General features: G+C 50.2%; 2 protein-coding genes across 2 annotated transcripts; one reads left to right on the forward strand and one right to left on the reverse strand.

Annotated features, from left to right (window-relative positions):
- The first annotated feature begins 844 nt into the window (after positions 1–844).
- Positions 845–5,212, forward strand: Trappc14 (trafficking protein particle complex subunit 14). Its single transcript, XM_041649112.1, has 11 exons — positions 845–1,437; positions 1,690–1,785; positions 1,885–2,014; positions 2,124–2,210; positions 2,358–2,478; positions 2,575–2,722; positions 3,052–3,134; positions 3,221–3,384; positions 3,882–4,036; positions 4,181–4,374; positions 4,502–5,212. Exons 1-11 carry the CDS (start codon positions 1,027–1,029, stop codon positions 4,653–4,655), a joined length of 1,743 nt encoding a protein of 580 aa, XP_041505046.1. The 5' UTR covers positions 845–1,026; the 3' UTR covers positions 4,656–5,212.
- A 381-nt stretch (positions 5,213–5,593) lies between these two features.
- On the reverse strand, positions 5,594–9,453 carry Lamtor4 (late endosomal/lysosomal adaptor, MAPK and MTOR activator 4). The gene is made up of 4 exons (XM_041649113.1): positions 9,380–9,453; positions 8,860–8,940; positions 6,186–6,303; positions 5,594–5,916 (listed from the first exon to the last, which is right to left on the reverse strand). The coding sequence occupies exons 1-4, from the start codon at positions 9,380–9,382 to the stop codon at positions 5,819–5,821; spliced, it is 300 nt and encodes a 99-aa protein (XP_041505047.1). The 5' UTR covers positions 9,383–9,453; the 3' UTR covers positions 5,594–5,818.
- Positions 9,454–18,273: the final 8,820 nt, after the last annotated feature.

Below are 18,273 nucleotides of genomic sequence, written 5' to 3' on the forward strand. Positions count from 1 at the left end.
ACTGGAGTTACCAATGACTGTGAGTCACCATGTGGGTGATGGGACCCAAACCCTGGTCTTCTGCAAGATCAGCAAGTGCTCTCAACCTCAGAGCCATCTCTCCAGGCCCCAGTTATGTGTTTTATGTAGGGCTCTCAAAGGGGGAGGGATGGAGACTCTTTTGTTGGATAGAAATTGGACTGGAAAGCGTTCTTTCTTTTCTTTCAGTATTTCCTCAAGGCTGGGAAATACAGCCCATTGGCAAAACGACTGACTAGCCTCAGGCTGAGACTCATGATGCCAATAATACAGACACACACCACCAAAAACAACCGCCGCCACCACCACCACAAAAATCCAAGAAAAAGACAGGGGTAGCTCAGTTGGTAGAGTGTTTGCCAGCATGCATGAAGCCGTGTGGTCAATCCTCAGCCCTGCATAATCAGACCTGATGACACATACCTGTAATGCCAGCACTCCGGAGAAGGGCAGAGGCAAGAGAATCCAAAGTCTGAGCTCATCCTCAGCCAGGCAGAGGGAGAGTTTAAGACCAGCTTGGGCTTCGAGAAGCCCTGTCATAAAAGGAAAAAAGCGTGAGAGAGGGGGAACAGAAAGAGAAAATCAGGGAAGACAGGAAAGGAGAAAGGGAATAAAAAGGAAGAAGGAAGGGAGGAGGAAGAGGGGCAAATAAAAATAAATTCTACCCAAAGAAGCTTGTCTAGCCTCCCACAAATTCCTCAGCAGCCTACATTCACGACCGCAAACCAGACCAGCTCCGTGCAACCTCAGAGGCTACGCCCCTTTCCTTCCGCTTCCGGTCTTTCTCCAGTCATTCAGCCCTGCACCCCAGTTCCGGCGCCGCCGGGTCTGGGTTCCGGGTTCGTTTCCCTGGTTTCCGGGCCGGGCTGGTGTCTCCCGCTGCCGGGCGGAGCGGCGGCCCTCGGGTGTCGGGACTCGCCGGCCGAGCTCCCGCCGGTCCCGTGGCTCCCCGCCGGTCCCGTGGCTCCCCGCCGGCCCGGTCTCGGGTCGCGTCGCCTCCCCTGCCCAATGGAGTCCCAGTGCGACTACTCGATGTATTTCCCGGCCGTGCCGCTGCCGCCACGAGCCGAGCTGGCTGGGGACCCGGGCCGGTACCGGGCGCTGCCCCGGCGCAACCATCTATACCTGGGGGAGACAGTCCGCTTCCTGCTGGTGCTGCGCTGCCGGGGCGGCGCGGGGCCCGGCGTCGGGGGAGGCGCGGGCTTGGCATCCCGAGGGGCCTGGACCGAGCTGGCGACAGCCCTGGCCGCCCTGGCCTCGGTCAGCGCCGGAGGGGGGATTCCGGGGGGCGGCGGCGCCGGCGACCAGGATGCCGAGCCCCCGGGGGGAGGGGACCCAGGGGGCGGAGGCTTGTTTCGAGGCTGCAGCCCCCTTCTCACCCACGGCCCGGGCCCTGCTACCTCAGGGGGAGCGACCACGGTGAGGATCTCTGGGTGACAAAGGCAGAGGGGAGGTTCGTTGGGGGTAACAGGGCAAGTTTGGGGCATGGACTCTTTAGGGACTTGACGCAGGAGGCAGATGACAGCATTGTTCTGCCTTGCAGAGGGACCTAAGACAGGAGGCAGATGACTGCGAGGGGAGGGCATAAAGACTTGCCCTGTCTTGCAGAGAGGTTGAAGGATCCTCGTCTTTGATACCCTCCTGACTTCTTCACCCCTTTACAATCCCCAGCTGCCTGTGGAAGAACCGATCGTGTCCACAGATGAGGTCATTTTCCCACTCACTGTTTCACTGGATAGACTGCCCCCAGGGACACCCAAGGCCAAGGTAGGATGACAAAGCTGGAGCTGTTGCCCTATAATTCAGGCGGCGTTTCAAGACCCACCCGTCAGTCCTGATCATGGTCCGATGCCTCCGGTAATCTAGATTGTAGTGACCGTGTGGAAGCGCGAGGTCGAGGCACCGGAAGTCAGAGATCAAGGCTACCTGCGCTTGCTACAGACTCGATCTCCTGGAGAGACTTTCCGTGGAGAACAGAGCGCCTTCAAGGCCCAAGGTGGGGGAGAAGGGAAAAGCTGGAACCTGGAAGAGGGGTAGATTTAGAGGGTGGCAGGGAAGAACTGAGAAGCAGAGGTCTGATTTCTTGCCTCATCCCCTCTCTGCAGTGAGCACCCTGCTGACGCTGCTTCCCCCTCCAGTTCTGAAATGCCGGCAGTTCACTGTGGCTGGAAAACACTTGACCGTGCTCAAGGGTGAGCAAATCTTTTGGCTCAAGGCTTGAATAGTCCAAGGGAATGGCGTGGAGGGCAGTGATGGGTCTATTATGCTGGTAAAGGTAGGGCTGGGGGTAAAGGGGGGGGGGGTTCACTTCTCTGAACTTGGCCCGTTCCCCCACACAGTGCTGAACAGCTCCTCCCAGGAGGAGATCTCCATCTGGGATATCCGAATCCTCCCCAACTTCAATGCCAGTTATCTCCCTGTCATGCCTGATGGCTCTGTACTGCTGGTGGACAATGTCTGGTGAGGTCCTGGCGAGGGGAGGGGCGGGGCTGTCGAGCGGTGGGGCAGAGATGGGACATGGCAAGCTATTCACTGCCTTCCTTTCTTCTGTACTAGTCACCAGTCTGGGGAAGTCTCCATGGGCTCCTTCTGTCGGCTTCCTGGTACCTCTGGCTACTTCCCTTGTCCTCTTAGTGCCCTGGAGGAACACAACTTCCTGTTTCAGCTGAGAGGGGGTGAGCAGCCCCCTCCTGGGGCCAAGGAGGTGAGCTGGTGTGTTCACATAAGTGATGAGAACAGCGGGAACTGGAAATACAGTTCAGTTGTTAGAGTGCTTGCCTTCCAAGCACAGAACCCTGGGTTCTGCCCTCAGCATTGCATAAATCAGTAGTGGCATGCGCCTGGGGCCTGGGATTCTAGCATTCTCTGGACAGCAGGAGCATCAGAAGTTCAAGGTCATCCCCAGCTAAGTGAGGAGACGTAGACGAGTCTAGGCTGAGACCTGTCTCAAAGGAAAGACAACTGACTGGAAAGGTGTGGGCGTAAGAGACAAAAACTCTGAACATGGGAAGTCTCCCTTTGTCCTCTCTGCAGGGTCTTGAAGTCCCCTTGATTGCCGTGGTTCAGTGGTCCACCCCAAAACTGCCCTTCACCCAGAGCATCTACACCCACTACCGGTGAGTATGTGGGAGACCCACCAGGCTCTCCTCCTGCTCACCTCTGCCTAACACATACACCCAGCTTCCTCTTCCACTGCTCCCAGCCTGCCCAGTGTCCGCCTAGACCGCCCCTGCTTTGTGATGACCGCTTCTTGTGAATCCCCTGTTCGGACCTACGAGCGTTTCACTGTCACCTACACGCTGCTCAACAACCTCCAAGACTTCCTTGCTGTGAGGCTTGTGTGGACCCCGGAACACGCACAGGCTGGTGGGTCCCCAACCAGGCTGAGACCTCGTCCCCTGGGAGGGGCAGGGAAAGGAAGAGATAGGATAGTGAGAGGAGCTCAGAGTGGTGTCAGCCCTACCTCAGTGGGTGCCTGCAGCAGCTTGATGGCTCTGCTGAGTACCTGGCTAGTCATCCAGGGTCACAGATGGGGAGTTAAGATAGGCAGTGGGCAGTGGCATTGGGTCTGTGCGTTCTGGTACAGATTCTACCCTGCTCATTTACTAGCTGTGTGACCTTGGTAAGTTACTGCATCTCTGGGCTTCTATCCTCTCTAAAACTGAGTAAATAACATCTCATGGCTTGTTACGCGTATTAATGAGTTAGTGCACGATACTGATGAGAACATCGCTGTCTATAACCCTCAGCAAAAGATAACATTTACTCAGTGTACCCCACAGAGCACCTTGCAAATTAAACACCCTCCCCCCCCCCCGCTGGTAAAGACCTGTGGGGCTGAGGAAAGCTGGTTCTGTCCCCAGGAAAGCAGCTGTGTGAAGAGGAGCGCCGGGCCATGCAAGCAGCCCTGGACTCCATCGTCTGCCACACACCCCTCAATAACCTTGGCTTCTCCCGGAAGGGCAGCGCGCTTACCTTCAGTGTGGCCTTCCAGGCTCTGAGGACGGGGCTCTTTGAGGTGGGCCCAGTGTTGGGTGGGACAGTCAGGGCTTCCTAGCTTCTGGAGGGGAAATGCCTTAGGGAGCCTAGAAGGCTGGGCACAGGGAAGCTGGAGGTCCAGTCCAACCTGGGTCTGTGTGAAGGTCTGCGTCTTCCTACCCAGCTGAGCCAGCACATGAAACTGAAGCTGCAGTTCACTGCCAGTGTGTCCCACCCTCCGCCCGAGGCCCGGCCCCTGTCCCGCAAGAGCAGCCCCAGCAGCCCTGCGGTCCGTGACCTGGTGGAAAGACACCAGGCCAGCCTAGGCCGCTCTCAGTCCTTCTCCCACCAGCAGCCTTCCCGTAGCCACCTCATGAGGTAAGGGACCTGGGTGGCTGTCAGTGTAACCAGGAGGGGAGTTGGGAGTCTAGGAACAGGATGCCAGAGGGGTTGGGGGTGGGGATGCCGCACCCTCACGGAGCCCACAGCCCCTGTCTTCTCCCAGGTCTGGCAGCGTGATGGAGCGCAGGGCCATCACACCCCCTGTGGCCTCCCCCGTCGGTCGTCCCCTCTACCTGCCCCCGGACAAGGCTGTGCTTTCTCTAGACAAGATTGCCAAGCGCGAGTGTAAAGTCCTGGTGGTGGAGCCCGTCAAGTAGCAGTCTGCTCACTCAGCTCTGGACACTCCAGAAACCCTAAGCCCCCGGAGGGCTCCTTGTTCCCAGGCTGCGCCTCCCCCTGTAGGCAGAGGCCCTGCAGGGCTGGCTGTCTGTGTCTGCTGGTGAGGGATAAGGGCAGAAGCTGTGAAGTGGGCAGCATGGCTGCAGCTCAGCCAACAGTATTCCCCAAGTTCTCGTGGGGGGGCCGGCCCCACCCCAGCAGGGCAAGGGCTGCAGGCGCTCCCTTGCCCCAGCCCTTCACTTGTCCCGAGTTTACAGAGTATTCTCCTTCCTGTTCAATCCTCTCTGCCTCTGAAATTCCCTTCCACCCACCCGCAGGGCTGAGATTAGAGGGTGGGAGTGGTAAAGGGACCCCAACAATGACAATGACTCTCCTGTCTCAGGGGTTGGGGACATAGCTAGGTGGCCTCTTTCTGCCCCTCATGTTTACGTTGGCAGCCTGAAGCACTTTAAGTTCTGTTTTCTTGTTTTTTTTGTCTGTTCCTGTAACTTATTCTCTGACTCCATCTCCAACTGAAGTAAACTATTAAACGCTCTTCAGGAGGGAGTCTGAGTCTTGTCTGTGTCGGCCACAGGAGAGATCGCCTTCAGTGTACAAACAGCTGTCTTCCTGTCCATGAGTCTCCAATTTCTAGTTTTACTTTGGGTTTTCGGAACGCCCTAGACTGGTCGGAAACCACTATGCAGCAGCCCAGCCTGTCTGAACTTGATGCTCCTGACCTGCCTCTCAAGTGCTGGGATTACAGATGTGCACCATTACACCTGTCTCAACTTCCCAGTTCTGTGATGCCTGGAGGTGGTCTTGTCCCACTGATGGACTGAGGTACGGCTATCTCCCTAGAGGGTCAAAGACAGGCACAAGGTGCAATGGCCTCAGCCCCACCCCCACGCAGACAAACCATTCTGTGCACATATTGTGAGCACTAAGAAGGGCTGCATCGCTGTTTATTGTGCAGAAGGCAGAAAAGAGGGATCTTTTTGCCAGTTTCCCTTAGCGCAGAAGTCACTTAGCCTTTGTGACTTGGATGGGGTGAGGAGGTGGTGAGCACAGGCCCAGTTCCAGCAGTGAGAAAGACAGAGGACAGTGTCCCCCGTCACAGGCCTCAGCAGCAGTCCACAGTCCAGCCAGAGCCTTCTGCAGCTCAGACATCAATAGGTTCCCGACCGCGGTTCTGCCTCTTTACCACAAACACCCTCTGTCCGGACACGGTCACCAGCAGCGTGTGTTCACCAAAGACCACTGGAGAGGGAAGGGAGCACAGTTAGAGTGCAGTGGCCTCCGTGAGGTCACAGCAGAACTGGCTGGGATGAGACAAAGGAGAGGCGGCTGTGAAAACCCTTCTTGTCCTCATTACTCGGTTCTCATACTAGAGGGATCTCAAACTGAAGGCAGGAGTTGAACCAGGGACCCCAGGAGGAATTGGGAGTCAATGGAATGGAGCTAGATACTCCTTCCCTAAACAGAGAAGCCTCTAGAAAAAAACCCCACCACCAAAGGCAGGAGCTCACCAGACAGGCGCTTGAAAGGGACGTTCGTGCCATGGTGCAGCCGGAAGCCACAGGCTGTGCTGACCAGCTCTGAGATGGTGCTGGCTGCCTGCTCATCGTTCTCAAGGTCCCCAGATGACTGCATGTGGACGGAGGAGAGTGGGGCAAAAAGTGAGAGCCCAGAGTTAGGAACAAATTCAAGACACAGGACCACTGGTCTCATACTTGTTATGGTCTCCCATAGTCTCAAGTTGCCTAGCGTTGGAAAAATTCTACCTAAAGCTTCTTTATGGTGGTGTTGCCATCCCTTGTACCATCCTGTTTCTCATCCTGAAATACCAGGCTTTATTTGCAGCTCTACTGATATCCATGCTGGCGATCAAAACCTCGAGTGTGTTTATCAAATGATCTACCACACTCCCAACCCCTCAGTGGGGGATTCTAGGCAGGGGCTCTACCACTGAGCCACGCCCCGGCCCCTCACTGGGGGATTCTAGGCAGGAGCTCTACCACTGAGCCTCGCCCCTAGTCTCTCACTAGGGGATTCTAGGCAGATGTTCCACTACTGAGCTAATTGCTCAGTCTTTAAAGGTTCCACCTGTTCCCAGTCTTCCCACTTGTCCTGTCTGTAGGCTATGAAGCAGAAACACCCACTTCGTCTTTGAAGCTTTCCCTCTAGCTAGGACAGTAGTCCAGACTTCCTCTGGACAGTAGTACAGACTTTCTTAACTTCCTCTCCTCACTGCTTCTAAGTGGGCCTATATTACTAGGCTTAGTTCCTTTTGCTCTGTTTCCCTATCTGTATGTTGGGCTCAGCAGGACCTATTTTATGGGCTTGTGAAGGTTTCGTGAGAAAACGAGAGCACTATGTACCTGCATAATAAATGTTCTACATATCTGTTATCAGTACACCTCAAACTCAGTATCTACAGTCAGGCCATCAACATTCTTAGCCACTTCCTTGGTCAGCTTCCTTTCCTGAGTTATTTGTTCAGGCACGATAGTATTTTTCTGGTTTTCCCAGTTTAAAGCGCTACTGGATGAGTACTTCAGAAAGGTAATACACATGCAGAAAGTGCTTTTATCTTCTATAGCTAGTACCAACATACAGAACACCTCTAACACCGCTGGGCTCTAGAGATGGCTTAGTGAATAAGAGCGCTTGCTGTACAAGCAAGAGGACCTGAGTTCAAATCCCCAGCCAGGCATGGCCACACTTGCAACCGTGGCACCGTAGGGGGCACAGGACAGGTGGACTGCTGGGGCTTACTCAGGGCTTGCAAGCCTAGCTCCAGGTTTAGTGAGACCCTGGCCCAAGAAATAAGGCAGAGTGCGCTAAGAGCAGGACTCTACTGTCCTGCACTGGCCTCAGCATGTGCGTGGGCATACATACCTGTACACACGTGTGCAGGCACACTACAAAATAGATACAACTGAGCTGGAGAGATGACTCAGCAGTTAAGAGCACTGGCTGCTCTGGCAGAGGTCTTGAGTTCAATTCCCAGCAACCACATGATGGCTCACAACCATCTGTGCAACCTGATACCCTCTTCTGGGAGAAAGGCATCATGCAGATAGAGCACTCATATACATAAAATAAATAAAATCTTTATTTTAAAAAAAGGTGTTCGCCACCATACCTGCTTCTCCTAAGGGGGCGGGAAGAATAGATACCTTGTTCCTTCTTGCTATCAGTCTAGTTTCCTACCTAGATGATTCCTGTAACAGCCATGTTAAACCATTTCAGTGAGCCATGTTTGTGTTTTAAATAACCCTCAGGATTCCTCCAAAGATGTCGAGGCTAGCCATAGGAAGTCCTCCACTATCAGATTCTTACCACATCATCCTTCCTGCTCAAACCGTTTCAACACAAACCCACAACTAACCCAGACAGGCACTGACACTCAGGCAGTTAAGCCCAGCTCCCAGCCCTGAGTGTTCTTTCCTCGTTCACAGCCTTCTGCCCTTGCAGCTCAGCTCATTCCTGCCTCTAAAGAAGTCTTGCGAGCTAGGTGCAGGTGAAATGGTTCAAACATATAAGTGCTTGTCTCAATGCCGATGACCCGAGTTCAAGCCTCAGGACCCACGTGTTGGAAGAACTCACTCCCGAGGGTTGTTCTCTGACATCCACTGGCTGTGGCACCTATATGCACTCCCATGTCCCATGTGAGTTTTAAAGCTATACCAAATAAAAACACACTATAAGTGATTAGTTATCATCAAACTAATTGTATGACTTCAGAAAGTTGGTAACCCCCCCGCCCTTTTTGTTGAGGCAAGGTTACATGTAGTCCAGGCTGGGATGAATTCACTACGTAGCCGAGGATGACCCTGAACTTCTTCCAAGTGCTGGGATGACAGGTTATGTCCCACCTGGTTTATGTAGTGCTGAGGACTGAACCCAAGGCTTCGAGCGCGCTAAGCAAATTAACTCTCTGAACTGAGCTACATCCCCAGCCCTTTGGATACAAACCTCTTTTATACCATAAAACAAGACTTGGATTCCAGACATTAATTACTAAAAGCTCAATATATGGCAAGCCGGGAGCCAGAGGACAAAAAATAGACAACTAGGAGAAACTGGGCAATATCTGATGCTATCTGGGTGGTGTATCCCAAAAGGACCTCCCCAATACATACACACACACAGTCCCGCCCACGCCCTGCTCGCACGCCTCACTTTCCCACAACGCACCGCCAGCACTGCACCTTCGCTCAGTACCAGGTAGCCAAGCTGGTCTGGGATTCGCTCCAGCCCCTGGGTCAGTGCGGAAGTCTAGTGGGTAAAGAGGCAAGGGGTGAGAAGCATGACAGCCTTGCAGACCCATCTTCCTCCTGAATTGGCCCTTCCAGACCCTCTAAGTGGCTTGTAAGACGGAGTCTCTATCTGCGGCCACTACTGGACCCCCGAGCTCATCCACTTGTCGTGTAGACGACCCTGGAGACCTTCCTAGCCCCTCCTCGCAGCCCTCCTCACTCCAGCCCCCCTGTGCCCCGCCCCTTGTGCCATCTAGACTATTCCCCAGCCTCAGAACACCCGGTGGCAGAGCCTTCTCCAGCCCTCCCTGTCGCCTCCCTCCCATCTCCGTTCCCTCTCGTTCCCAGGATGGAATGAAGGTAAGAGCCTAGGGCAGGCCATAAGGGGGCAACTGAAGCTTGGGGAACGGGGACGCGGAACCCTAGGCGTGCACGCCCGCGCATGCGTCCTCACTCACCATCGCAGCCGTAGGTGCCGGGGGAGCTTGCTACCGGATAGGTAGCTTCCGGAGCCAGGCTCGGGTCACGTGGTTCCACCAGCTGACGCTAGCCCAGCCCTCCGCACGCCGATTGGAGGGTGCTGTACGTCATCAGACTTCATCAACCACTGCGAAGCGCCGCTCCCGGACACACTCGTGGATTGGTTGTATTTCCCCGACCCGGCCAGAGTGTCGGAAGAATCCGCGGGCTAGTGGGCGGGGGCGGGACACACCCCCCACCGCCCACTCTACGAATGTGCGCATGTGCACCCGGGGCTTCCTAGCTGGAGCTAGCGCGATCTAGCGGTGTTAGGAGAGTACGGGACACCTCTGGCACTGAGTGCCCGGCTTCAACCTGAACCTGAAATGAGAAACTAACGTGAAAGACGAAGGTTTGCATATGAAAAGAGTAACATACTCTTCTGTCTTGAGGACGTTAAAGGGTGAAGCAACCCAAATATAACTCTGAATGGGTACATCAAATTTGGTGCACACACACGATAGCATATGATCAATACAAGGGAATAAGGTCCTGACACAATGAAGCATGAGAATCTCGAAAACAAGATGTCGGCTGAGAGATGGCTTCAGAGGCCCCTCAACTAAATAGCGAGTTCAAAGCCAGTCTGAGCATGAGCTACCTACCCACTGAGACCCTGACCAATACATGTAAACTTCTGGCAAACCCAGAAAAACTGGAAGCATGTTAGTGGTCGTAGTGGGGAAAGTGACTGTTATTGGTTTTTTTGTTGTTGTTGTTGGGGGGGAGAGGCAGGGTAATTTAAGCTTTTTGGAATTGCGTTGAAGACTGCACATCATTGTGATTGTGCCGAGGTCACTGAACCATACACTTTGAAATAGAGAATTTTAAGATGTGTGAATTATCCCCCACCCCTCTTTTCAGTGGGCAGATCTTGAGTTCGAGGCTACGTTACGCTTAATAGTGAGACTGTCTCTAAAGCGTTCTAAATTAGTAGAGATTAGCAAGAGAAAGTTGTTCAGAGATGCTAAATATACAAGCCATTCCCTGACCTTAGGTACTTGTGATGCTTAGACATATTTGAAGTTTTGTTTGTTTTGTTTTGTTTTGATATAGGACTTCATGTAGATGGTCTTGAGTTCCTGAAGCTCCTGTTTCCACCTCCCAAGTGCAGAGGCAACAGCTGTGTGCTGCCACAGCTGGCTAGGGGCAGCTTTTATTTATTTGTTTTTTCATTTATTACTCAGATCATTTTCATCTATACACATTCATCAAAAACTCTCATTCCTAACCCTGTAATAGCGCCCCCTTAACTTCCCTGTGATAGTTCCATGTTGCAGATGGGGGAAGTGCAGAGGTTGAACCTCGCTTCCAGGCCTACAACTGGCCAGTGGCAGGGTCAGTTTCTAGTCTCAATTTTCTGATGCCAAGTCCAAAGCTTTTTCCTTTGCCCTATGGGCAAATTATGCAGTTTTTTAAAACTACATTTTACCTTTTTTTATAGCAGTTGAGTAAACCATCCAAGAACGCTTGGCATTCAGTAATCAAGAAGGAAATGAGGGTCTAGAGAGATTGCTTGGAGGTTAAGAACATGTGCTGTTCTTCCAGAGGACCTGCATTTGGTTCCCAGCATCCATGTCAGTCAACCCACAAGCTCCAGCTCTAGGGAATCTGATGTTTTCTCTCTTCAGGCCTCTGTGGGCACATACATGCACATGCACCCGCGTGCACACACACAATTTTAAAAATAAGGATTTTTTTTAAGGGCATAAAGTCAGAAGGCAATTTTTCATTTCCTTTCAGGCGTAGTGTCAGACATGGTTATTAACACAGAAACTATTAACAACACAGAAAATGCTGATTTTTGACAACAGACAGCCCATGCAATGACATAAACTGCATTTAAAAACTTCCTCCTGACGTTTTTATTAGTACGGATGAACTCTTTGCAAGGCCGATTCTTCACCCAGTACTGTTTCCTTTGGCCATAATGTGACTCACACAACTCATGTCGACATCGATGTTTCTTGTTCCGTCACCGAGTGTGTACTGGGTATCTCCTGCGTTCCAAACACTCGTTAAAATTGGCAGGTACCCCTGTGACTTTTCTCTGAGACAGGATCTCTTGGTAGGCGCGAAACTAATACTCCTAAAAGCAAGCATAGAATTCTACGTTGAAACCGGCCTTGGCAATGAGTTTTTAATATAACAACAAAACCATAAGCAACAAATTGCCCCCAAACAAGTGGGATGTCACTGTTAATGGAACTGAAATTAAGGTCTCTCTGTGACAAGTCTCAGAAAAGTTTCATTGAAGAGCGGGCAGCACCCGAATGTGAGCAGCGCCACCTAGTGAACTGGCATCCCAGACTGAATAATGAGAAAGCTAGCTGAGTCCCAGCGGCCATCTCTCTGCTTGCTGACTGTGGACGCCATGTGACCAGCTGCCTGATGCTCCCACCGCCAGGCCTTCCCACCACCAAGATGAACTCCCCCCACCCCCCCCACCCCCCGCCCGAAACCACAAGTCTTCAAGTACAGGTCTTTGTCACAACCACCAGAAAATTAATTAACACACAAGACCGCATCAGATTGAAAAAGTTCTGCTGAGCAAAGGAAATGACCAATGAAATAAAAGCGGGACAATATAAAGGATGGGAGAAAATACCTGACACCATATAACTGGTGTGAAGTCAACACCTAAATATCTGTCATTCAGACAACAGCTTGAGGAACCGTGTAATTCATTAATGGGTGGGAAACGTCGAGACTTTTTTCTGAGGTGGATACACAAATATCAATCGCTGGTTTGTACAGTTCAGAGGCTGATTTACTGTGACCAAAATTTTGGTTTTTAACAAGTGACTTTATTAAGAAGGAGAGAGAGAGAGAAAGAGAGGGAGAGAGAGAGAGAGAGAGCACAAAGCAATCGAATCGGGTACTCAAGTATCTAGCAGACACTAACTTGGGAAACCCCTCTTTAAGGCAGCCACCAGCAGACAGAAAGTCCTGGGCAGAGTAGAATGTCTCCTTGTGGGAGGCTTCTAAGTAAAGAATAAAAACCATCAAACTGGGAGCTTACAGACATCCAGCGGAAACTGACCTGGGTTTTCACCCCATGGCTGAGATTTCAGCCACTCTCCCGCTGCAGGCCCCTTCAGACCAACACTAGGACCTCTGTGGGAAACGGGTCACCTGCCAGTCATTCACAGGGCACTTTGCTTGGTTGGCTGGGTTTGAGACAGAGTCTCACACTGTAGACTCAGCTGGCCTGGTGCTCACAGAGATGCTCCTGCCTTTGCCTCCAGAGTTCCGTGATTAAAGATGTGTATCGCTGTGTACTGACAGGCCAGTATCGTCACTCTTGGGCTCTTTTGATGTTTGTTCCCTTTCTCCCGGAGTTAGGGGGCCAGCCCATCCCTAGACCTTGGAAGACCCCTTGAGACAGCACGTTTATGCCTGAAATGGAGGTGGAGTTGGGGATGAGGGTTGCAGCTCTGCTTCCAGAGCCAGCTACCCAGTGCATTCATATGGCATATGACAACTGACAATGAGTGTCCTTGACACCAGCTATCAAGGGCGTTCCACATCACTAACGACTAGGGAAATGCATACCAAAACTACCCCACACCTGCTAGAATGGGTATTTCTGTAGGTTTGTTATTTTATGTGTAGGGGTGTTTTGCCTGCATGTCTATGTTCCACGCATAGTACAGTGCTACCTGAGGCCAGAAAAGGGTGTCAGATCCATATGGGTGCTAGGAACTGAACCCCTAGTTCCTCCAGAAAAGCAGCCAGTGCTCTCAGCCATCACTCCAGCTCCTGGAACAATTATTATAAAAGTAGTGAGTGTTGGTAAGACCCAAAGAAAAGGAATCCTTGTGCCTGCTGGAGACAATGTAAATTAGTACAACCATTATGGAAAGCAGTATGACGTTTCCTCAAAGAATTAAAAACAGAACTACCACATGGGTCCGGAGAGATGGCCCCATAGTTAAGAGTGCTTGCTGCTCTTACTGAAGACTGGAGTTCAGTTCCTGGCACCTACATCAGATAATTCCCAACTGCCCGTAACTGCGGCTGCAGGTGGGATCTGGTGCCCTCTTCTGGCCTCCATGTGCATTACACTTAAACATGAGCAAACTCAAGACTCAGATGTGCACAGGTGTACTTAATCTAGATTAATAAAAATAAGATATTTTAATTTTAAGAAGCTACCTTGTGATTCAGCCATCTCAGTACTATGCATATAACAAAAGGAAACAAGATCAATATGGTGAATAGATATCTGTATTGACGTGTTTATTGAAATACTACTTATAACAGCTAAAATATAGAATCAACCTACATGTCCACAACAGGGAAAGAAAGAATGAAAACAAGCTGGACAGTGGTGGCGCACGCCTTTAATCCCGGCACTCAGGAAGCAGAAGCAGGCGGATCTCCGAGTTCCAGATCAGTTGCTGAAAGTACTTGCTAGGCAAGCCTGACAATAACCAGAACCCACACCTGCCATCCAGTACTCTTACAGAGAGATGGAGAGGCAGAGGTCAATCGTCCAAGTTCACAGGCCAACTAGCCTGTAGAAAAATAAGAGAGTCGGGGCCTCGACAAAATGAAAAAGATAAACTGACTCCCCAAAGTCATCTTCTGTTGTCACATACATGCTGTGGTAGATATACACATTCACATAAATAATTATAATAATAATAATTATTATTATATTTAAAGCAAGTTGCAGAAGGAAAACTACCCGGTCTGACTTCACCCATTTATCTGTTGAGATCTAGGAAGGCGGAGGGTGTGTGTGTGTGTGTGTGTGTGTGAGTGTGAGTGTGTGTGTGTATCCAGGTGTGTATCATGATTGCACTTTAAGGATAATATAAAGCTTATATGAAAATCACAAACGTCATAATCATCTGACAGATGGACGGGAGAGCAATCAAGTGTTGACAGAGCTTTGCTGTCCTTCCTGGTCCTGCAGCTATTCAGTCCCAAAGAAACACACCGAGGTCTACATCAATTATAAACGGGTTGGCCTATCAGCCCAGGCTTCTTATTAGCTCTTACATCTTATATTAGCCCATAATTCTTGTCTGTGTTAGCCGTGTGGCTTGGTACCTTCTATTAGCAAGGTGTTCTCATCTTGCTTCCTCTGTGTCTGGGTGACGATTGCAGACTGAACTCTTTCCTCTTCCCAGAATTCTCCTGTTCTCATCGCCCCGCATCTACTTCCTGCCTGGCTATTGGCGAATTAAAATTTTATTAAAATAATACAAGTGACAAGATAAAAGACAATTGTCCCACAGTGATCAAGGAAGTCATTTAGTTTTTACACAAGTTTGAGCCCTGTGGAGAAAACTGGTGCCATTTGAGTATGGCTAGGTGGTCGTGGCACTAAGATTCAATTGCTACTTCCTTTGCTGTTTTATTTTGCCTTTTGAGGCACTATTTCTTTTCTTTTTTGAAACATTTTTACTTCTTTCCGTATATGCATGCATAGGGAGTATTTTTATTAATTATTGGTAATTTCATACACACCTGTAACGTATTTTGACATTTCTCACCCCTCTACTCTTCTCCTCCAGGTCCATTTCCACCTCTTTCCAACTTCGTGTCCTTTTGCTTTATCTTGTTTTGTTTCGTTTTGTTTTTTGAGGCCGGGTGTCTTTGTTTAGCTCTGACTGTCCTGGAATGAACTCTGCCGACCAGGCTGGCCTTGACCTCAAAGATCCCTCTGCTTCTGTCTCCCAAGTGCTGGGACTAAAGACATGTGTTCCTCTTTGATCTTTAACATGTTCTGTTCAGGGGCAACCATAATTTTATGGTTGGGGTCACCACAACATGAGGAACTATATAGTAAAGGGTCACAGCATTAGGAAGGTTGAGAACCACTGAATTTGAACAGTTAGGTAGGGTGGTCTTGTTGGAATAGTTGTGACCTTGTTGGAAGAAGTGTGTCACATGGGTGGGCTTTGAGGTTTTGAAAGATCATGCCAAATCCCTCTCTCTCTCTCTCTCTCTCTCTCTCTCTCTCTCTGCCTGCTGCCTATGGATCAGGATAAAATCATTCATAGTGGGGAAAAGGTGACTGATACAACTGACCTGAGACATTAATGCTATTATTGGTTTTCTGTGTCAGATATGACATGTGTTGGGTGATGGCCTGTCAATTTAAAATAAATAAAATTAACAAATAAATAAAATTCAAGCTGTCATAATTTATTTTAAAATGGCCAGAAGGGGTCACGCCATACAACAGGGCCCACATGGGAGGTTTATTGGAAGAGAAGAGAGAAGGGGCAAAAGAGAAAATGAGAGAGGGTGGTGGGCAAGGCCTGCCTTTTATAGGGGGCAGTAAGTAAAGGGCACAGAGGCGCTCTTAGTGGCTGCAGGTGAGGAGGTGTCCTGTAGGACACAAGGGCGGGCCAGTACAGATTCCTGCAGACTAACATCCTTCCCTTTTGTTTACCATAAAAAGGTGAGGAGTTAGAAAGGGGCGGCAGGTGAGACAGGAACGAGGATGCTGTGTTCTCAAGACTGCGTTCTACTGACCCGGGGGCATTGTAACCATTGAGACCTGAGAACTCCGGGGTGCTGGCCCCATCCTGGAGTATCTGGCTGGCTCACTTCACTGTCCAGGCTCTGTGGAAAATTCAGGCACTGCTTGGATCTGGCAAGATGCTGTTCCAGGTGGATCCAAGTCAACTCCCTGCAGCTCACAAGAACTTGGAGTCTACAAAAAGAGATCCATTTTAGACACATTAGAAAGCAACCAAAGAGAATTTAAAATCCTGACCTTGTGGCTATGATACTGTAGTGGTAGAGTATAGTGTTTGGTACTCTGCCAGAACTAGACTAATAGCTTATCAGACCAATCAATTAATGTCAAGATTGGGAACAGTAACAGAATGAGAGAGAGAGAGGGAGAACTCGGTAACATGTTTCATTCTTTTCTACATCTCAGATGGCTTTCTCCTTATCAACGCTTACACTTTCCTGTCTTCACATAAACAAACCTTAAAGCACCTGTTCCTTGCCCATCACCACAGCGTTACCCTGACCCCCTCTTCTATCTGATTCACCAGGAGATACCGGTGGGAAGTCAATAATAAAAAATGAAACAGAACAAATCTGTATCAAACTTTCATTGCTGTTTCCAGAGAAGGCAAGGAAACGTGACATGAAAAAGATCACCAGGGCCAAATGGGAACAGGAGAAGAGGGGACTGTGAGCAGGGACTGAAGGAGCACAGAGGCCAACATTGCCCTTGGCAAGCCATGGAAGCCTCTGCCCAAATGCCCAACTCTGGGAAAAGGACACTTTGGGGGACCAGAAACTCCACTACAGAATGTATATTTTATTTATCAAGTACTTTATTTATCAAACATAGGCCACCACTTATTTATTTAAATTCTCTAGAGGCTTGGTGAAAAATTTTTGTGGTCCAAAAAATGTCTCCACCAATGCAATGATCCAAATCAGACCAAATCAAACCGAATTAGGGGGAGAAAAAAAAAACAGGTTTAATGGATACCAAGACTCCTGGGTGGCCTTCCAGGCCCTTAGAGAGTAGATGGGGAAGGAAGACAGGGAAACCACGTGTTTGTTCTCTGGGTTGCTGCTTAAATACCCTGTGAGAGTGGTCTTGAGCATCTCTGAGGAGAAGGGTCATTGTTTAGTGGGCTTTCTCAGAGGTGGAGTCTGGACTGAGGCAACTCCCAGGGGAGGGGGCTTGGGATGGAGTTTTCCAATCAAACATTCCAGACTCTTTGGGTATATGGATGCCAGGAGCTGAGGTGAAGCCTTAACCCAAACATTTGGGGCTGAAAACTTGGCAAAGACATAGGTACTTAGTGTTAAGTATGTTTCTGACCAACAAGCCAATAATCCAAATCAAACAAGATCAGACCAAATTAGAAGGAGCCCAGGTTTGATGGACACCAGCACTCCTGGGTACCAGCACTCCTGGGTACCAGCACTCCTGGATACCAGCACTCCTGGACACCAGCACTCCTGGATACCAGCACTCCTGGACACCAGCACTCCTGGATACCAGCACTCCTGGATACCAGCACTCCTGGGGGCAAGGGGTGGGGGGAAGGAGAAGTAGAATGAACACCAGAGAGGAAAAAGGAGAGATCACGTGTTCATTCTCTGGGCTGCAGTTTATGTAGCTTGTGGTAGCTGTCTTGACCCTCCCTGGGGAGGGGTCACTGTTTGGCGGGCTTTCTTAAAGGTGCAGTTTGGATTGAGGCAACTCCCAGGGGAGGTGGCTTGAAATGGAGTTTTCTGCCCAACATTCCAAAATGGATGCCAGGGGTCTGGAGTGAAGCCCCCAACTCTAAAGGGAGATAAAATGGACAGAGAGCTAGCTCACTGGGACTAACAAGTTTGCTCTTTAACCTCAGTAAAAGATGGCTGCCAGCCATGTAGCTGCTTACATCATGATGAGGTCACCAGCCAAGATAGAAAAGAGCCTCATGGTTGCCATTTAAAACATATTTTTCTAAACAGTGGTTACATGCACACACACACAGAGTTGAATCCAAGTTACATACACATACATGCAGAATTAAACAGGAGTAAAGAAAAAGACAGGGAGAATTGGTGTGTGCTCAACTCCTCCATCCAACATTGCAGCAAACAGACAGGATATTTAGAGAGGGAGAGCAGACAGACGCGTGGCAGAATTCCTGCTGGGCTACACTGGGCCTAGCTTTGGGGAATTAGCACCTAGTCCTAATCCATCTTTTGTTTAGCAGATACCTTTTGTCACCCAATGTGAATCTTGTCTGAGAATTCCCCAAAGATATAAAGCCTATGCAAAACTTCACAATGTAACTATATTCTAGTCAAGCCCCTGCCGAGTACTTCAGTGGCTCTCCAGATT

Source organism: Microtus oregoni, unplaced genomic scaffold (genome assembly GCF_018167655.1).
Source record: "Microtus oregoni isolate MIOR12 unplaced genomic scaffold, Mior012 000003F_ref0000135, whole genome shotgun sequence".
Taxonomy (NCBI): Eukaryota; Metazoa; Chordata; class Mammalia; order Rodentia; family Cricetidae; genus Microtus; species Microtus oregoni.